Source organism: Anopheles arabiensis, chromosome 3 (genome assembly GCF_016920715.1).
Source record: "Anopheles arabiensis isolate DONGOLA chromosome 3, AaraD3, whole genome shotgun sequence".
NCBI lineage: Eukaryota > Metazoa > Arthropoda > Insecta > Diptera > Culicidae > Anopheles > Anopheles arabiensis.
In genome coordinates, this window is record NC_053518.1 from 46,940,020 (window position 1) to 46,958,116 (window position 18,097).

An 18,097-nucleotide genomic window follows, 5' to 3' on the forward strand; every position below is an offset into this window, starting at 1 on the left:
AGTTTAGTGTTAGACGTTCTCCTACGCTTGTTTTAAATAGGCTTCGTCACCCTCAATTGGCAGGGGCATCGAATGGTCTCATCAGCAGCGGCACGAAATAAAATAAACCATCCATACACCGATAACACTTTGAATCCCAAACCAACCCAACCAGCTTCTCCCACGGCGTCTCAAGGTCACACACAAATTAATAAATGCTAACACCCACCAATAACAATACACAACCGCAATGCACATATGAGTATCAACGCATACACCACAACACCCAATCAGCTGGCGTCGCGGAAGGCACGGGCAGAAGCGCAAGTAAGGCAGGGCAGGCTGAGGGAGGGAGAAGAAGCGGACGAGAAAATGGGCGCCAATTTTTTTAATTTTTGTTGACCGTTTTTTTTGCTCCGCCGCCATAAATAGTTCGTCCATTTCGCCAGCAGATGGCGCAAAACTTGCTCGACCCAGCGCGGGAATCGCTGAAGTCCAGCGCGGGAGACCAGGCCAAATCTGCGCTGGCCAGCGCAGATTTTGGTACATTTTCTGCGCTGGAAACTGCTCGAATTTGCGCAGCGGGCTGCCTGTACCCACTAGTGGCCTTGGCTTTCAGTGACTAATTGATTCCCCCCCCATAGCAGGATAATCAGTCCTACGTATGGCGGCGCGGTCTATTTGGGGATTGAACCCATGACGGGCATGTTTTTAAGTCGTACGAGTTGACGACTGTACTACGAGACCGGCTGAAACTACCACCCCAAATACTCGTCGAGAAACTACCACCCCAAAAAAGTTCCCCTAGTACTTAATCAGCCGCAAAGTACCGTTTCATCTCTTAATCATCCACAAAGTACGACATCGGAACGATTTTTCGTTAAACAGCCAAAACTATGGAGTTTGAACTGGCTATTTGGGAGTCGTGTGGTCAGATAACGTGAGTATCAACATCAACGACCATTACTCAAATCTCGCTTGCTTCAGTGCTGGTGAATCACACTGGAGTTTAGTATTTAAACAATCGCATCGCCGTTCTAGTTCTAGCGATGCATAACTTCAATGCGAAATCATACAACAGTACAGATGGTAGAAGGAGAAAGCTCTCAAAGTGAGGAAAACTCCACTGGCTGGGTATCCCACCAACAGATGGCGCCACCAGCTTTTTTCTATTTTTAGAATGCATCAGTCGTTTGCCGTCTTCTAAACGATGTCTTTTTAGATTCCGTTTAGGTTGATGACTTGAGCCGTTTAGAACCCGGTTAGTGGTCGTTGAGTGGATTTGTGGCACTTGGGCTGTTAAATGTAGTTATTCAGAATTCCTTGTAGGCTGAGATCTTAAATTGTTTCATGCGTTGGGTTGTGTCCAGAGTTGAAAGAGAGTGTCCAGAGTAAGTTTGTCCTTGATTTATAAATGCCATGTTTGAATTACAATTTGTTCGTTGTTTTTATCAATTAGAGTTAGTTATGTTCACGTAGGTTTTGCTGTTAGGTACGTTGTTTTAGTTCAGGGTTATAGAATTTTTTTTGAAAAAAAAAACACGACAATGGTCAGCCTTTTTTATGTATACATTTCAATACTTTTTAAGGTAATGCGTACGATGAAGGGAGTGATCAAATAATCCAAAAAACATTATTTTTCGAAACTGCATCAACACAACGATTTTTGAATCCAGTTTGAACTCTCAACTGGGTAGCATAAACATATTGCGTTTATTTTGGATATTGTTGACAGCTGAACAGTCCGGCAGAATACAATGTAAACAAACAATTCTCTCCATGGAACTTCTCGATAGAAAAGTTTTTCAAACGTTTAGCCAGAATATTGCTATCAAATATTACACGTGCAAAGAAACTGCCTTTGAGGCAACCTACGATCAACTATGGCAAAATATGCTGAAGATAGCAGGAGTATTGAAGGAACAGAATTTGGAAGGAAAAATTGTTGGCGTTCAATTGTTTCATTGCCCAGCGCTAATTGCTGTTATAGGAGGGTAAGACACGTTAAAAACAAACATACAGCACTGATACTTTCACTTACTTAGTTGCCTGTTTGCAGCATCATCATCTCGGGCAACACATTTTACTGCATTGACAAATCCTGGGATGAACAGCTATCGCCTGACCATGATATTTGTGCCGCATACTTCTTGCAGGATTATGAATTTAATAGCACGCATGATGGTTTGCAAATGCTGGTCGGGATACGCATCTTTACGATGCCGCTTACATTTTCCCTTAGCGTAACTAGCACGGAAAGCTATCGTGATGTAGCATTTTGTATAAGAACGTCCGGTTCGACAGGGCCTCCCAAAACAGTCCTCGTGCCAAGTACCTGCATAATGCCAAACGTGCTATCACTTCACAATCGATTTGGATTGAGTGATCGTGACGTAATTTTTGTATGCTCGCCTCCAACATTTGATCCATTTGTTCTCGATATTGTCATGGGATTGCGAGTTGGCGCTACCCTCGTAATGGTGGATAATTCTATACGCTTATCTCCAAAACGGTTATTGGGTGTACTGTTTCCTGGAATAACGTTTATGCAAATGACGCCTTCTATGTTCACACGTTGGAGTAAAACTGACATGCTGGACATCATTTTTGGTCCTCAAACAACGCTCAGGTACTAACACCGATTAGTTCTATGATCAACAGATAAGATGATTAATCATCTCTTATTGCTTTTTCAGAACGCTTGTACTAGGTGGTGAACGTTTCCCGGTATTGCCACGTGCAGCTGATTGTCGTGTAAGTGTGTATAATATTTATGGGATAACGGAGGTTTCCTGTTGGAGCATGATTCAAAAAGTTCAAAGCCAAGACAATCAGACTGACATACCTCTAGGAGAAGTACTTGATCAATCAATCGTTCTACAGATTAGGAATGAAATCGACGGTAGTGTGCAAGCGGATCATCTGGCAAATGGATCTAAAATAGGTCAATTGTATATTGGAAGCTGCTCCCGGAAATGTGTGATACTAGGTATGTCTGAGGATGATGATACATTGTCAACTATGCCTGATGTTGTGTTCCGGGCGACAGGAGATTTGGTAGAACTTAGCAAAGAAGGCAATTATTATTATCGTGGACGATGTAGCAGAACAATTAAACGTTTTGGATGTCGAATAAGCTTGCCGAAATTGGAAGCCGTGTTACAAACTCATCCATCAGTTGAACAGTGCGCATCATGCTTTATTGAGGAGCTTAATCAGCTTGTAATATACTTCAAGTCAGACACCGATGATTCCTCTTTACGCGAAGCACTATGGAGCATAATGCGCGCCAAATTAAGAGCAGAAATGCTTCCAGACGAATTACATCGCATTGAACAATTTCCCCTTTCTGCCCATGGTAAAATTTGTCCAAAAGGATTAGGAGTCATTTTTGAGAATTTAAAACAATCTCGTATCAAGGAATGTATCACTCCGGTGGATTATTTTTGTGCAGAGCTAAATGCGATGGGGATCATACACGAAAGCCAACCTATAGAAAGTGGTCGAACCAAAAAACCGAAACCAAACTCATCATTTATGGACCGTGGAGGAACATCTTTCAATGCCATTTGTTTGCATGCTACATTGGAAGAGCATTTTAAGATACAACTACCAGGATTGATGGCATTGCTGTTGGATCCGTTGATTCCATTGGAAAAAGCAATCGATTATATACAATCCAAAATTGCAACTTCAAATAGTAATTGCTTGCAAGACGATGTTACCATCCAAAACCCGGCGGAAAAACTTCTATCAATCGAGCGTCAATACGATTTGAAAAAATGTATCGATTCTCGTGCTTCAATAATATATTGCCAGGGTATTGGGGCAATATTGAGCGTCGGCAGTCATGCGGGATTGCTGGTAACGATCAATATCGAGACGAATGCGATCATTTCACACCATTTGTTCCCCGACCGTATTGAGTGCTCGGTCAACTTTTTCACCCTCGAGGCCAATGTGTACGGTATTGTTGGATGCTATGATGGGTTTTTGTACTGCTTCAATCCGTGGAAAGGCGCGAGTATAGCTTGGAAGTACGACGCTGGAGGAATGATTAAATGTGCGCCACTTGTAGTACCGCAAACAAACGTAATCATCTTTGGGAGCTATAGCACCTCAAACAATTTGCATTGTGTTGCAGGGGTAAGACACACAATAACACAATGGATTGTAGAATTTTAGGGCAGAAATAACATAATGTTAACTTCTCTTTGTAGGGAAATCGTAGTGGTACGCTCCGATGGAAGATACGAATAGGAACCAAACCAATTTTGTGCCAACCGATAGTTTTGGGAGGCGATGGGGCAGAATTTGTCTTGGTTGCTACTCTGGACGGTACCATTGCATCAATCAGCATAGCAACAGGGTGTTTGGCGTGGAAAAGAACAACGCAGCGCAGTGTTCCAATTTTTAGCACTCCTACCTTCCTGCCAGAATACAACAAGATCGCTTGTTGTAGCGTTGATGGTACACTAGGAATATACGAAACAAAACAAGGAACCGAGGTAAGTTATTATTAGAGGATATGTTCAAGGTGTCCTACAATTAATTAGTTTTTTTTTTTACTGTGTGGTACAGTTAACGATCCATTCCCTTCCTGGCAATGTGTTTTCATCGCTCGTCATGTTAAAATATCCCCTCGATCGAGTAGATTTTATCGTTGGCTGTTACGATCGGCATGTCCACTGTGTAGAATATTTACCTACAAACAGTAACACACTCATTACAAAATGGAAAATTGAAGTTCAATCACAAATCTACGCAACTCCATTGTTAGTAGAAGGCTATCTCGTGGTTTGCACAACGTCGGGATGGATTAATTTAATCGATACTCGCGATAGTAGTGATGCGAAAAATAGCATTATTTCCAGCATGAAATTGAACGGTGAGCTATTTGCATCACCAGTAGGGTATGGTAAAAAGGTGTTTGTCGGGTGCAGAGATAACTTTTTGTATGAAATACTGTTGAATATTTAGTACAAGGAATTAACAAACCAGACATTAATTCAATCTCATTCATTTTCGCAAGAGCGATCGATCTTACGAGAAATTTAGTAAATCCACTGAGAAATGAAAAGAAAATCAATAGCTATTGTAAACATCTTGAGTTTATAGTAATCTTGGGTTTGTGAGCATCTTGGGTTTTGACAAATACGATGTCCGAAGAAGTGACAGTGTGCGAGCTGTCAAACGAAAAGAAAAGAAATAAGCTTTGGGAAAAGACCTTCTACAATAAACTCCTTGTGAAAAAACTAAAAAAAACCGTGTATATTACAACTCAGAAGTGGGATTCACCTCAGAACATGCCGACAAAGGAGGAAATGGTGTGTACGTTACAAAGTAATGGCGTTGAAGTGCCACCTACAGCAACAATGTCGCACATAAAAAAGCTGTTCGAACCATACGCACCGCCATGTGTTCGCAGTGAAAAGCAAGATGGCCGCGATGAGATTCCCGAAGCATCTCAAGCGGGAGAGATGAAGCTAGCACCTGTCATCATGTGTGATACAGGAAACAATGCCGATACAGCCAGTGATGTAGGAAGAACGCCGAGTGTAGCAATCATGAGCGACCGTGATGAAATTCATGCTCTTCGTACCAAACTGGAAATTCTTGAGCTTCGCCAACAAATCGCTGCCCTTGAATTCCAACCTATGAATACACCACCGCAACTTTTTATGGGTTTCGACAAGTTTCTGGAGAAATTTAGCGGTGACAATGATGAAAGTGTGGATGAATGGTTCATGGAATTGGAGCGTGTATTCGAGCCGTACAATATGAATGAAACATCTAAATACTACAACACGCGCCAGCTGCTCACTGGAACTGCAGCACTATTGGCCAAATCTGCTGAAATCAATACTTATGCCAAACTGAAGGTGGAAATGCACAAAGCATTTGTGAAGACAACGTCCATGGAGCAAATCTACCAACAATTGCGAGCGCGACGATTGGCACGCAATGAAACTATAACGAAGTATGTGCTTGAGATGCAGCGAATCGCCGGAAAACGCATCGATGAAGAAGAATTGATAAACATCATAATTGATGGAATCGGCGACCCCGTAAACATGGCGTCTGTGCGCTTCGCAGCTACCTCAATGGATACACTAAAACAACTCCTGAAGAAATACGAGACCTATCGTGCTACTGCTCCTCTGATTCCTGTTACGTCAACAATTGTCAACAAACAGCATGACATTAGTAAGGAGAATTATGCAGCCCCCGATGCTACAATTGCCGAAAAATGGGACACACACAGAATCAGTGTCGACTACCAGCCAGACCACCCGGTTCGTGTTTTCGATGTCACAAAGAAGACCACATATATCAAAACTGCCCCCAACGCGTACAACAAGCTGCAGCAACCATGCACGTTATCGATTCGGAAGAGGAAGAACCTCACAATAACCAAACCATTGTTAAGATGAATGCGCATCAGGAGGTAAGTGTTGCCTATAAATGTAATGATGTATGGAGCACTAATTTAAAATCATTGACTCTTTGTGACACGGGCAGTCCTAAGAGCTTTATCAATGCAGGACTACTTCCGGAAAACTTTTTAGGTGAGCCACAGCCTTCAAATATGCGTGGAATAGGTAGCCAGGAGCTCAAATCATATGGAAAACTTGAATTACGTATCACACTTAATGGAACTACAATAGAACACCCTTTTATCATTCTACCCAAACATTACATGGCATGGCCTCTGATTCTAGGCAGGGATGCATTGCGGAAGTTTAAAATACACCTTACCCAATTTAAATACGTTTATGACATGAAAAAACTTAAAGATTTGAATAAAAATGTCAGGGTTAGCTATCTAGATCAGAATATAATCGAAAAGCTCCATACACTAAACATACATCGGAAGTCTATCGTGGGCTCGGGGGAAGACAATATGCCAATTTTGCCGATTTCTAAACAGCGTGATTTATGTGACATCAACGACACCTTTGGGAGTCTGTGTATGATAGAGATTACTGATGAATCTAGTGTGATTGATATTGGTACTAACCTCTCGGAAGATCAAATCAAATTAGTAAGCAATTCAGTTATTCAAAATTATCACAAATTTCCTATTGAAGAAGTCACTTCTCCAGCTTATTCAGTAAAAATTAATTTGGAACACGATACACCCATTTCTACCAAACCTAGACGTTTGTCCTTCGCCGAAAGAGCTAAAGTCAAAGATATAGTAAAAAACCTGTTAGAAAAGAACATCATCCGTCCAAGTAACTCTCCATACGCCTCAGCAATAGTTCTAGTTCGCAAGCGTAACGGTGAAATTCGTAAATGCGTTGATTATCGGCCATTAAATAAAATTACAATCCGAGACAATTTCCCATTACCCCTTATCGACAATTGCCTTGAACATCTGGGAAACAAGAAGTATTTTACGCTTCTGGATCTCAAGAGTGGCTTTCATCAATTGGCCATGCAAGAGGAATCTATAAAATACACAGCGTTCGTTACTCCAGATGGACAATACGAGTACACGCGCATGCCTTTTGGGCTGAAAAATGCACCAGCAGAATTTCAACGCTTTATCAACTCAATACTCCGTGAATTCATTGATCGTGGACAGTTGGTGGTGTACATAGATGATATTCTTATAGCCTCGAATGATTTTGACAATCATATTGAATTGATTGGGAAAGTTTTATACACCTTACGCAAAAATGGTCTAGAACTGCGATTGGACAAATGCAAATTCGCTCAAAATGAGTTGAATTATCTCGGGTATAAAGCTAATGCATCAGGCATTCTTCCTAGCGACCATCATATCAAATCAATTAAGAATTACCCCGTTCCAAAGACTAAAAAACAAGTTCAACAATGTTTAGGATTGTTCTCATTTTTCCGTAGATTTGTACCAGGATTTTCAACCATAGCAAAGCCTCTAACAAACTTATTAAAAGATAAAGTAAATTTTGATTTTGATGAAACCTGCTTAAAATCTTTTGAAACATTACGTAATGAACTGATAAAATCACCTGTTTTATCGATCTATGACCCAAGCCGTGAGACTGAATTGCATTGTGATGCAAGCTCTTTAGGCTTTGGATCTGTACTACTACAAAAACAAAATGATGGAAAGTATCACCCAATAGCATACTTCTCTAAAACAACATCAGCAGATGAAGCTAAATTGCATAGCTACGAACTAGAGACGCTCTCAGTAATTTACTCACTGAAGCGGTTCCATACTTACGTCCACGGGATTTCGATTAAGATTATCACAGATTGTAACTCCTTGGTACAAACTTTAAAAAACCGGAATGTTTCAGCAAAAATAGCTCGTTGGTCCTTGTTTCTTGAAGATTATGACTACACCATGCATCATCGCCCTGGGTCTTCAATGCCACATGTAGATGCGCTTAGTCGATTAGAACAGGTTGCAGGAATTGATGACTTAGATATAGATTTTCAACTACGTATAGCGCAAGCACGTGATGTTGAAATTAAATCTTTAAAAACTGAAATAGAATCTAAAGGAGTGAGCGGCTTCACAATCCGAGATGGAGTAGTATTCAAACAATCACCAACAAGCCAATTAAAGATGTATGTTCCATCAGAAATGATCAATAACTTAATACGACACATTCATGAAAAAATAGGACACCTTGCCGTAGACAAGTGTTACATGCAGATTTCCAAGTATTATTATTTCCCTCAAATGAAAACAAGGATCACTAATTACATAAAAAATTGCTTGAAATGTGTAATGTATTCTGCACCAGCAAGAGTTAACAATAGAAATTTATTCAGTATACCTAAAACACCTATTCCATTCGATACTTTGCACATTGACTTTTTAGGCCCCTTACCATCTGTTCATTCAAAAAAGAAGCACTTACTGGTAGTAATAGATAGTTTTACTAAATTTACAAAGCTGTATCCTACGATATCTACAAACACACGTGAAGTTTGTAATGCTCTCAAGCAATATTTTATGTACTACAGCCGCCCTAGGCGCATCATTAGCGATCGAGCAACGTGTTTCACATCTGATTCTTTTTCAAATTTCCTAACGTCGCGTAGTATTACTCACATTTTAAATGCAACAGGATCACCTCAGGCGAACGGACAGGTTGAAAGAGTGAATCGTGTCCTACGACCAGTACTGAGCAAACTTTCAAACCCGGTAGACCATGCGGATTGGAGCGCTCAAATTCCTAACGTAGAGTATGCTCTTAACAATACTACTCACACATCTACACATTTTGCTCCGTCAGTTCTTTTATTTGGCATTGAACAGAGAGGTCCAGTGATCGATGAATTAACCGAACATTTGGATGAGATAAATAACGATTCAAGAGTAGATTTAAATAGTATACGATCACAAGCATCAGTTAACATAATGAAACATCAACAAGTTAATGAGCAACAACACCTGTCGAAATGTAAACCAGCCCCTGAATTTGTAGAAGGAGAATTTGTGGTAATACGAAACGTAGATAATACGGTAAACTCAAACAAAAAGCTTATCCCTAGATTCAAGGGCCCCTATGTCATACACAGACGGCTTCCAAACGATCGTTATGTTGTTCGGGACATCGATGGGTGCCAGCAGACCCAACTTCCTTATGACGGAGTGTTGGAGGCGAATAAGTTGAGAAAGTGGATTGTGCCGATCCCGGGCAGTGATTGACTTCCTTTTGCGTATCTTTGGCAACACTTAGTCTATAAGTAAATTGAGGGCAATTTATCATGTCAGGAAAGGCCGAGCTGTAAACATCTTGAGTTTATAGTAATCTTGGGTTTGTGAGCATCTTGGGTTTTGACAAATACGATGTCCGAAGAAGTGACAGTGTGCGAGCTGTCAAACGAAAAGAAAAGAAATAAGCTTTGGGAAAAGACCTTCTACAATAAACTCCTTGTGAAAAAACTAAAAAAAACCGTGTATATTACACTATAAATGTATTCACAGATCATTTTCTATTCCAAAAAGATAATTGAGAATGTTCGAACCCATGAAATATCTTTATGCAACTGTTATTTTGGGCAATCTTTCTGTAATTTTGGCCATTCAGTCGACCATAGTGTGTGCTAGGTGACGTTGATGACAGTGCGCGTAACAATCAAAATAAACTTTCCATCGCGAAAGATGGTCATTGCAGGCCGGCGCAATAAACAGTCACCTTATGCAATTTTGTACCGCAATACGATGAGTATCGTGTAGATAAACACAACATTTGCGCAGCAAAAACGAATCGAAATGAACGCAATCGTGCAGAGACGGTAAGTCGGGAAGTGAAAATCACCTAACGAATAACTGCGACGTTCATTTGTTCTATCTATCGATCTTCAATCTCCGCGTAGCATTGGATTGTGCTTCTCGTCGCTGCTTCAACGCCGATTGTTGTCGAGCGCGGCACCAAATGCAGCTGATGCCAGCTCGGTGCAGCTGAGCAACACCTGCATCAACCGGCTGAAGGAGATTTGCAAACAAAATTCGTTTCTTCGTGTTGCGGTAGAGGGAGGAGGCTGTTCTGGCTTTCAGTACAAATTCTCCGTTGAAAAGCAGCTCGGCGAAGATGACATTATCGTGAGCCGTGACGGTGTGCAGGTGGCCATCGATAGTGCTTCGATCGAGTACCTGTCCGGGGCTACCATCGATTACCACACCGAGCTGATACGCTCCGGGTTTCGTGTGGTTAACAATCCGAAAGCGGACCAAGGATGCTCGTGTGGTGCCTCGTTCACGGTGAAATTGGACTAGCCCCTAAGGTGTAAATATTGATGTTTTAAAAAGTAATGTAAAATATAATCAACGCGTTCAATATTTATTTTAGTTCTTTCAGCACAGTTCATTGATGTTTTCATGGTTTCGATCCGTTGACCGAATGGCCGATCCTTGGCTGGTCATAACATTTGAAGTAATATTACCGTTCGTATTTACATACCACGGAGAAAGTTTCGCCACCTAGCCGTTTAGCTAACCATTCATTCTTTACGACAGCCAGTTTGAATGTTTCGCACGCGAACTTTGCGTACAGGTTGGTATGCAATGCACGAGCCATTCCGACAATTATCAATAAATCGACGTCGTTTTGTTCGATTGCGTCCGATAAATCTAGCATGGGAAATAGAGAGCGTAAAGTTTATCGGTAATGGTTATGCAAAGCTAAATAACGCTCTTCGACACATTCTTACCTTTTGAAAGCACTCTAAAGTCCAGACAGGGTCCGATTTGGTCATTGCCAAACAGCAGCAACCGATGTTCCTTGCTGTAGGCGTCTCGTAGTATGTCGCACTCTTCGCAGCAATCGGCAATAGCTTTCGTTAGCTCGGAGTACGTAATATCGTTTATCGCCGGATTGATGGTCGCACACAGCAGCACCTTCGTGTTGCGCTTCAACAGTTCGCGAACCAAGGGCACAATCCCTAACACGAAGTCGATGCCCGCATTGTCAGTGAAAATCGTCGCACAGCGGTGTGGTGGATCGTGCTAAAAGGTTCCATTTTCATTTTCAATTTCATGCGAGAAATGTTTTCTGCTATTGTACGCATCGAATTCTTACCTCCATTCTGTCGAGCCACCCGTCTAGGTCGTCGATTAACCAGGGCCTTTTCTGTATCCGATCTAGAGCCTGCTGTAGGCCGAATCCATTGTTTGTTTCTAAAATTTTTGTCACAGCCTGGGCGCCCCAATCGAACATATTACCTGGAATTTGAGCATCAACGAAAGGGCATTATTCTACTGCCCCACAACAGCCCTTCATCTCTCGATCCATACCAGCTAGTACACCACGTACAATCTCCGTCCACTTTTCCCTCCGGGAGGCTATGCTGTCGAGTTGCTGCAATCGCGGCTTCAGCATACCGATCGATGCTTTGTTTTCGATCGTCTTTTGTTCCTTCCAAGGGTCATCGAAGCCAAACTTTCGGAGAGCACTTTCGATTACCTCCAGCAGGTTTCTGATACCCAATGATGGCGTTTCTCTGCAAATGTTCAAATGCGGTGAGCTATGCGCGCTAAGAATGCACCACCCATCCCATCCCATCCCTCGTCCCAATTACCGTGTGCCCTCCTGCAGCTGGACGAGCATTTCCGCACAGTGCTCGCGGAAAGATTGGGCACGGGCTGCAGCGCTGGCATCCTTCGATTGACTTGCCATTGCCTGCCGCTCGAACTTGAGCACCATGTCTTTGAAGCAGGCGAACCAGTATCGATTCGCCTCCGGGTCCTGATAAAGATCGAGCGTATCGGGATTGTACGCATCGACGTTCGCCAACAGGGTGCAGTGCGAGAAGCGACCGGGAGTTGGATTTGCCTCCGTCGAGCCCATGTTCCCGTTTCCACTCATTCAGCTTCTCCTTACGGCTATTTCAACTCTCTGTCGAGCTATATACAACGAATAGTACAGGCAATAATCACAGTAACTATCATTGAAGCAACTATTTTGGTGATGTAGAGAAGTTCGCTTTTCGCAACAGTGTATATATAACAACAAATCGGATTCCAAATAAACTCATCTCGCTTTCTCCCAATCCCAAATTTCGTTTCACTTTTCTCCCTTTCCCTCGCGTTTGCTATCCCTCTTTCGCACTCACACGTCAAAGGGGAAGTGCTGCCAGCCACCAACAAAATGAACCTAATACAATGCTCTTCCTGTGTTATTACTGAATTCTTTTTGCTTTGCAAATCGAAAAAACTCCGCTAGAACTATTTGCGAGAATACATCGCTCCTGTACGTCGTACACGCTCGACACTGACGTGCATATCTGTAAACTCATTTGTTACCCGTCTTGAAAGCTCCTATGTCTAGAATGCTTTAAAGCAAACTAATCCACTATGCATTAAATCATGATGTTTTGCTAAGATAACGAATGCCGCGATAAAACTGGACCGTTGCAAACTAACCGTCCGTCCTGCTGGAACGTTTGTTTATCGCAGCCGTTTTGATATCGTTGCATTGAGACCGATTGATATTGCTTTCCATTGGCAACAGGAAGCCAAAAAACAAATAATAAAGCAGCCGATCGGTATTAACCAAGCAACCCATTTAAAACAAAGCATTAGACATCGGCCAGAAGTCGCTGGTTAATAAAAGCCATTTTATTGAAATCACTGTAAGATACCAGACCCGCTAATATTTTTAATTATCTACTGACTCTCGACAGATTGTTTCAGCGCTTGTACATAGTTTAATGGAATGATTCCGGACGTTCGTCGATCGGCTGTAGCCGCTAGTACCCATCCACTGTTCAGCAAATGTCGGTCGGTTTGAATTTGCTTCGGCGCAAGTAACACCGATTGTCCCGCACGGATCGACATCTCCTGAGCGTTGGAGGCATCGAAATTGTGCAATGCCTGCACCTCCACTGGATTGTTCCACATGGCAGGATCGCTAAGTGCTGGGTAAGAAAAAAGAAAGGGGAATTGTATCAATCCTGCTGCGTGTAAATCAGCGCAATTGATGCTAAACCTCTTACCAGTATCTTCGCTGACTTTTGGTGCAAACAGTTTTATCAGCATATAGGGTACGGAGAGCATGAAACCCATGAATAGTGCTGCTAAAAGTGAGGATGAATGTTTTCTGCCGTTGTTGTTACCGTTCACATCGCTACCAGTAGATACATTAAACGCTTCTTTGAATGCCTCCAACGTGGGATCTGTTTTCGTTATCCTCAGTTTGTACAGCATCCTAAACAGGGAAGAATGTTGCTAGGTTAGCCTATTCTGACAAACTGCCTCCATCAAATGAATGGTACCACTCACTTTTTATACAACCACACGGCCGCTCGCACAACAGCCAAAGATGACCAGAACTGGGCAAACGTTCCCTTCAGGTGCGCCAAATTTGCTGCCACACTCAGCACGGCACGGAATGAGCTGGTGACGGCAAAGAAGGTAGAGTCTAACATCGTCGCCACATTGCCAACTGCGCCGACGAGCGATTCAAGGATCTGAAAGGCGGGTCGCGAACTTTCTTCGGCTAACTGAATAAACCTGAGATTGGAAGTTCAAAATCCATTTATAATAGCCCATTGTTGTTCCAGGTTGTATTCGTTTGACGGGTAAAAGGTGCTAACCTGTGTTCCGGGTAATTGAACCCACCACCGGGGTTACCGTATCCTCCTCCATATCCTTGACCGTACCCTCCATATCCACCGTAGCTCCTGTGGCCATAATAATCCATAGAGGAATATCCTCCGTACGGGCTGTAGCTGTGATATCCAGATTGGCCAGGAAATCCATACCGATTACCGAACATCATATCTCCCCCACCACCCGAAAACTGTGGTCTCGGTGGCAAAGGTGGCGGATGATTCGTAGGAATTACTCCAGCTGACGTGTTTAGTCCACTTGTATTGCCAAATATTCGTTCCTCATTGAGGGTTGTGTTCCGAAAGTTGGTCGCCATGCCCGAAATATTTCGTTACCTGCTCCAAATTACGACTTGCGAACTGTGTTATCTTTCCGCACTTTCTATGTTTCCGTAGCTCTGCTTATTGTGTCTCTTCTACTTGATCTTGGACTTTGCTCTCTGTCCGTTTGACAGCTTAACGCCAGTTGCAAGTTTTCTTTGCTGATTACATTAAAAAGTGTCTTTTTTTGTATATCATTACGCGATCCCAAAATTCTATTTAGTATTTTAGTATCTTCTTTGCATTCGTTTTGATAAACAAATGAAATAACAAAATTTTCATTCAATAATCGTTAAACACGAGGTTTGATCACGATACCGAACGCCATGTTTTATTGCAGTTTCTTTTGGATAAAATGTTAATGTATATCGTTGCTTTTAAGAAAAATATAAAATGCAGTAAATAGCATAAATGGAAGTAATTGTGTTCTTTATTAAACAGAAAGTAGAATAATGTTTAAGAGATCTTTAATAAAAGAATATATTTTATATTAGATCATTTTGATAGAAGGAAACGCTTCATTGACTGTCAAATCTATCGTTGCTGCCTAACCTTTTGATTCGCACCTTGGCCCGATTGCTTGACAACCAGACAGACGAACGCGAAGAAGAAGAAGCAGCAGAGAAGAGTGTCAGAAGAAAGGAAGGCTTCGGGGCTCGGAATACGATGCCGGCGTAGCTGCTAGGTTGTGCGTGTCCCGATGTTTTAGCGCGGTAAGTCCCAAATTTGTGCACAAGATGCATTCGTGCCATAGAATGGCCAGTATATTAACATCCGAACCCAACCCCTAGCATCGTCTCCACAAAGATGCCTTCGTCGCCCAAGCGCAGGAAGGAGCGCGAGCGGCCAAGACGCCGTAAGCGTTCCAGGGACCGCAGCGAAAGAGATCGATCCGGAGGGCGGTAAGTTGCGAATGTTTGTTGTCCCCATTACTTCCAGTGCGTGTTGCGCTTGCGTACGTTGGCCCATTCTACGGGGTGGCCAACTTCCAGTCTACTGGTATGTAAGCAGTTTCTGCCGGGGGTGGTATCAAGCGGGTCGGATGCAAGCAACCCTTGCGAATGAGCACAACCCCTTTTAGAAACTGTCGGTTAAACCAGAATTGCCTTTGATGTTCAGATCTCGGAACTCGTTTCATCTTCCGATGCAATATACTTTTTTGCAATTAAAACTTATTACGGAGGGTTGACTTGTGTGGGGGAATGTATTTTACTCCTACTCCTTTATTGACCTATTTCTGATACATTCTCGTAACATGCTCCATGGGTTGGCCAGACTGGGTGTGTTATCCGTGCAGCTTGGACGCTAGGTCTGTAAAACGCTTCGTACGCTAAGGATGACCGTTGCAATTGAAAATTGAAATACAGTGGAGCGTTTTAAAAACAATTTTTAATCCTATATTTTCCTTACAGGGACCGCAAACGCTCATCAGAGCGGGAAAGAGACCGGGACCGTGAGCGAGATCGGGGCCGGCGAAAGTCACGATCCAGATCAAGATCGCGTTCGAGATCGAGGTGAACATTAGTGAAGTGTAGCGTATGAGTTGTCCTAAAACGTCGTAGTGAAGTGCATTAAGAACGATGTCGAAGCTAGCGGAAGCGTTGCGAAGGACCTTCCGCTATCTCTGATCAGAATAGTGCGCGCCTACTTTGTAAGAAGAATCGTTTCATTGCGCCGTTTCATTTTTCGCCACAGGTCGTACGAACCGATGCCATCGTCATCGTCACGCCGTGCTCCACAGATGAAGCCCATGGTACCGGAATCCGAACTCGAGGGCAAAACGCCCGAGGAGCAGGAGATGCTTAAGACGATGGGCTTCTGTGGCTTTGATACGACGAAAGGCAAAAAGGTGGAGGGCAACGATGTCGGCGAGGTGCACGTCATACTAAAGCGCAAATATCGACAGTACATGAACCGCAAGGGTGGATTCAATCGGCCGTTGGATTTTGTTGCGTAGCGGCATTGCAGATATACGGGGGAACGATGGTGCGAAACACTTGCCAGCCAGTGTCAGCTCGTAGCCGCCATCTTTTGCCTCTGGTGGAGCTGCTGGCACACGCGTTGTTGACATGTGCCATTCGATCATCATCTATCGGGTCTGCAGGTGCAGATCTAACCGACTCAGGACCGCTCCCCTCCTCAAATGGCACTCTAGTGGATCTAGCCCATTGACACTTTCTTTGCAAACTATTCTTTATCCGTGCCTTTGCCGTCATCTTGTTACAGGCAAAGCTCGTCGTTTCTCCACCGTACGGGTCCGACTACTAATCATCTTCATCATTACAGTTAACGTTTTTCCTTTTCGTTTATCATTTCTTAACACTCTACGTTTAACCATCATGATGGTATATTTAAATGTCTCCCCACTCACTGCAAACAGCCTTGCGTGCCTGCGACCGTTCGCAAATGGTTTTGGGTACGAGGTGCGACGCCTCCATAACCGAACAATAGTCAACCAACTAATCACCTCACCTCACACAACACACAAACAAACTGCAACAACGGGTTCCATATTACTGCAATAGTTAATTTTCATATACACCATATACAAAATTTACCACACCACTGCAATAGCCAAAACGCTACATCGTATCACCGCGGGGAGTGACCCCCGGCCAATGCGCTCCTCAATGAGCTGATTCCAAACATACATACATCAACCCCCCAGATGTGCGACAGCAACTTGAGTCCGTTTGCACTGCTTGCCCCCCCCTACCGTTCTTTACCCTCCCTCCCACAGCATCACCCAACGGTACGTGAGATTCGTAGTGCCTTTTCTAACAGTGAAAAGATCGTGTGGAAATGCAAGACTTTTTATGCATTGTGAAGAAACTGTTGGTGTAGTGTAAGCCAAAAGCAAAAGCATGCATTACTCTAGTACAGGGATTATATAAATTGGGCAAATTCTTCTACCCTTCCACAGTGCATTTTGGATGGATCATGCCAAGTTTCTGTCGCACATCAACTGTTATAAATTATCCGTTTAATCCCCTCCGCTCCTGACTGACACTCGTTGGCCGTGGGCTGGTTCCGTGCGTGTGATCGCCATGTAGCGTCCTTAATATACCTCACAAACAAAAAAACCACACCTACACTCACATCAAACAATACAAAACAATAGATACAAATACCAGCAAATTTAAATATACCTCATAACTGTAGCATATAAGCATTATAAATAGGTTTACTGTGCTGTATCGACACTTGAACAGGACCTGTTCTCGTTTTTCTTTCCGTTTCTCACACTTTTGTATCATCATTTAAGAAGATATATTGTAACCGGTTCAAATACAAACCAATGAAATATGAAGAAGAAATAAAGGAAATAATTTGTTTTGTTTTAATATATGTGGAAGCCGTTACTTCGTAATTTCTAAGAGATTGTAATGATAACGGTTAAGCTGAAATCATTCAGCTTATCCCTCGTTGCACCGTTGGTCATGCTCATACTCTTCACCAAGCTCATAGAACTGTACTAGTGGTGGGAGCTCGGAATCGAACCTACCCGATTCCGATGCCGGATTTGATTCTGGAGTTGATTCTGAAGTCGATCTCGCTGTTAACTCCAGAATCAAATCCGGAATCGGCTGCGGAATTGGAATCGACCTGGGAATTCCAATTTGCTCCAGTACCGTAATCAGAATTGACTCCGAAATTGGAATTAGCTCCACAATGAGAATCAGTTCTTGAATTGAAATAGGAAGTTTCAGAAGCGAAATCAGTCCGGGAATCTGCA

General features: G+C 42.8%; 5 protein-coding genes across 8 annotated transcripts; 3 read left to right on the forward strand and 2 right to left on the reverse strand.

The window, feature by feature from the left end:
- Positions 1-1,714: 1,714 nt before the first annotated feature.
- On the forward strand, positions 1,715-4,987 carry LOC120900180 (beta-alanine-activating enzyme). Of its 3 annotated transcripts, XM_040306843.1 has the most exons (6): positions 1,715-1,973; positions 2,039-2,608; positions 2,676-2,733; positions 2,863-4,125; positions 4,200-4,487; positions 4,561-4,987. In XM_040306843.1, the coding sequence occupies exons 1-6, from the start codon at positions 1,759-1,761 to the stop codon at positions 4,957-4,959; spliced, it is 2,793 nt and encodes a 930-aa protein (XP_040162777.1). In that variant the 5' UTR covers positions 1,715-1,758; the 3' UTR covers positions 4,960-4,987. The 3 variants fall into 3 exon arrangements, with proteins under 3 accessions (XP_040162777.1, XP_040162776.1, XP_040162778.1); XM_040306842.1 differs by having other exon boundaries at positions 2,676-4,125; XM_040306844.1 differs by lacking the exon at positions 2,863-4,125.
- A 5,074-nt stretch (positions 4,988-10,061) lies between these two features.
- LOC120900184 (iron-sulfur cluster assembly 2 homolog, mitochondrial) lies at positions 10,062-10,794 on the forward strand. The gene is made up of 2 exons (XM_040306848.1): positions 10,062-10,227; positions 10,309-10,794. Exons 1-2 carry the CDS (start codon positions 10,205-10,207, stop codon positions 10,706-10,708), a joined length of 423 nt encoding a protein of 140 aa, XP_040162782.1. The 5' UTR covers positions 10,062-10,204; the 3' UTR covers positions 10,709-10,794.
- Positions 10,747-12,759, reverse strand: LOC120900181 (4'-phosphopantetheine phosphatase). Its single transcript, XM_040306845.1, has 6 exons — positions 12,544-12,759; positions 12,010-12,334; positions 11,726-11,931; positions 11,511-11,653; positions 11,143-11,437; positions 10,747-11,062 (listed from the first exon to the last, which is right to left on the reverse strand). Exons 2-6 carry the CDS (start codon positions 12,294-12,296, stop codon positions 10,872-10,874), a joined length of 1,122 nt encoding a protein of 373 aa, XP_040162779.1. The 5' UTR covers positions 12,297-12,334; positions 12,544-12,759; the 3' UTR covers positions 10,747-10,871.
- A 249-nt stretch (positions 12,760-13,008) lies between these two features.
- LOC120900182 (probable peroxisomal membrane protein PEX13) lies at positions 13,009-14,639 on the reverse strand. Of its 2 annotated transcripts, XM_040306847.1 has the most exons (4): positions 14,026-14,636; positions 13,712-13,942; positions 13,426-13,637; positions 13,009-13,347 (listed from the first exon to the last, which is right to left on the reverse strand). In XM_040306847.1, the coding sequence occupies exons 1-4, from the start codon at positions 14,355-14,357 to the stop codon at positions 13,097-13,099; spliced, it is 1,026 nt and encodes a 341-aa protein (XP_040162781.1). In that variant the 5' UTR covers positions 14,358-14,636; the 3' UTR covers positions 13,009-13,096. The 2 variants fall into 2 exon arrangements, with proteins under 2 accessions (XP_040162781.1, XP_040162780.1); XM_040306846.1 differs by having other exon boundaries at positions 13,009-13,637; positions 14,026-14,639.
- A 299-nt stretch (positions 14,640-14,938) lies between these two features.
- LOC120900185 (U4/U6.U5 small nuclear ribonucleoprotein 27 kDa protein) lies at positions 14,939-17,705 on the forward strand. Its single transcript, XM_040306849.1, has 4 exons — positions 14,939-15,074; positions 15,153-15,263; positions 15,774-15,875; positions 16,057-17,705. The coding sequence occupies exons 2-4, from the start codon at positions 15,169-15,171 to the stop codon at positions 16,316-16,318; spliced, it is 459 nt and encodes a 152-aa protein (XP_040162783.1). The 5' UTR covers positions 14,939-15,074; positions 15,153-15,168; the 3' UTR covers positions 16,319-17,705.
- The last annotated feature ends 392 nt before the right edge of the window (positions 17,706-18,097 follow it).

What these genes read in the sequence shown, in the direction of transcription:
- LOC120900185 (XM_040306849.1), top strand. Translation starts at nt 15,169, where the DNA reads ATGCCTTCGTCGCCCAAGCGCAGGAAGGAGCGCGAGCGGCCAAGACGC. An exon ending in AGAGATCGATCCGGAGGGCG is followed by an intron (nt 15,264 to 15,773) that starts GTAAGTTGCGAA and finishes TTTTCCTTACAG; the next exon opens with GGACCGCAAACGCTCATCAG. An exon ending in AGATCGCGTTCGAGATCGAG is followed by an intron (nt 15,876 to 16,056) that starts GTGAACATTAGT and finishes TTTTCGCCACAG; the next exon opens with GTCGTACGAACCGATGCCAT.
- LOC120900184 (XM_040306848.1), top strand. Translation starts at nt 10,205, where the DNA reads ATGAACGCAATCGTGCAGAGACG. An exon ending in AACGCAATCGTGCAGAGACG is followed by an intron (nt 10,228 to 10,308) that starts GTAAGTCGGGAA and finishes ATCTCCGCGTAG; the next exon opens with CATTGGATTGTGCTTCTCGT.
- LOC120900180 (XM_040306842.1), top strand. Translation starts at nt 1,759, where the DNA reads ATGGAACTTCTCGATAGAAAAGTTTTTCAAACGTTTAGCCAGAATATT. An exon ending in GGTCCTCAAACAACGCTCAG is followed by an intron (nt 2,609 to 2,675) that starts GTACTAACACCG and finishes TTGCTTTTTCAG; the next exon opens with AACGCTTGTACTAGGTGGTG. An exon ending in AAACAAAACAAGGAACCGAG is followed by an intron (nt 4,488 to 4,560) that starts GTAAGTTATTAT and finishes TGTGTGGTACAG; the next exon opens with TTAACGATCCATTCCCTTCC.
- LOC120900182 (XM_040306846.1), bottom strand. Translation starts at nt 14,357, where the DNA reads ATGGCGACCAACTTTCGGAACACAACCCTCAATGAGGAACGAATATTT. An exon ending in TTCAATTACCCGGAACACAG is followed by an intron (nt 13,943 to 14,025) that starts GTTAGCACCTTT and finishes TTCCAATCTCAG; the next exon opens with GTTTATTCAGTTAGCCGAAG. An exon ending in GCCGTGTGGTTGTATAAAAA is followed by an intron (nt 13,638 to 13,711) that starts GTGAGTGGTACC and finishes TTCCCTGTTTAG; the next exon opens with GATGCTGTACAAACTGAGGA.
- LOC120900181 (XM_040306845.1), bottom strand. Translation starts at nt 12,296, where the DNA reads ATGAGTGGAAACGGGAACATGGGCTCGACGGAGGCAAATCCAACTCCC. An exon ending in CAGCTGCAGGAGGGCACACG is followed by an intron (nt 11,932 to 12,009) that starts GTAATTGGGACG and finishes GAACATTTGCAG; the next exon opens with AGAAACGCCATCATTGGGTA. An exon ending in GGTGGCTCGACAGAATGGAG is followed by an intron (nt 11,438 to 11,510) that starts GTAAGAATTCGA and finishes GGAACCTTTTAG; the next exon opens with CACGATCCACCACACCGCTG.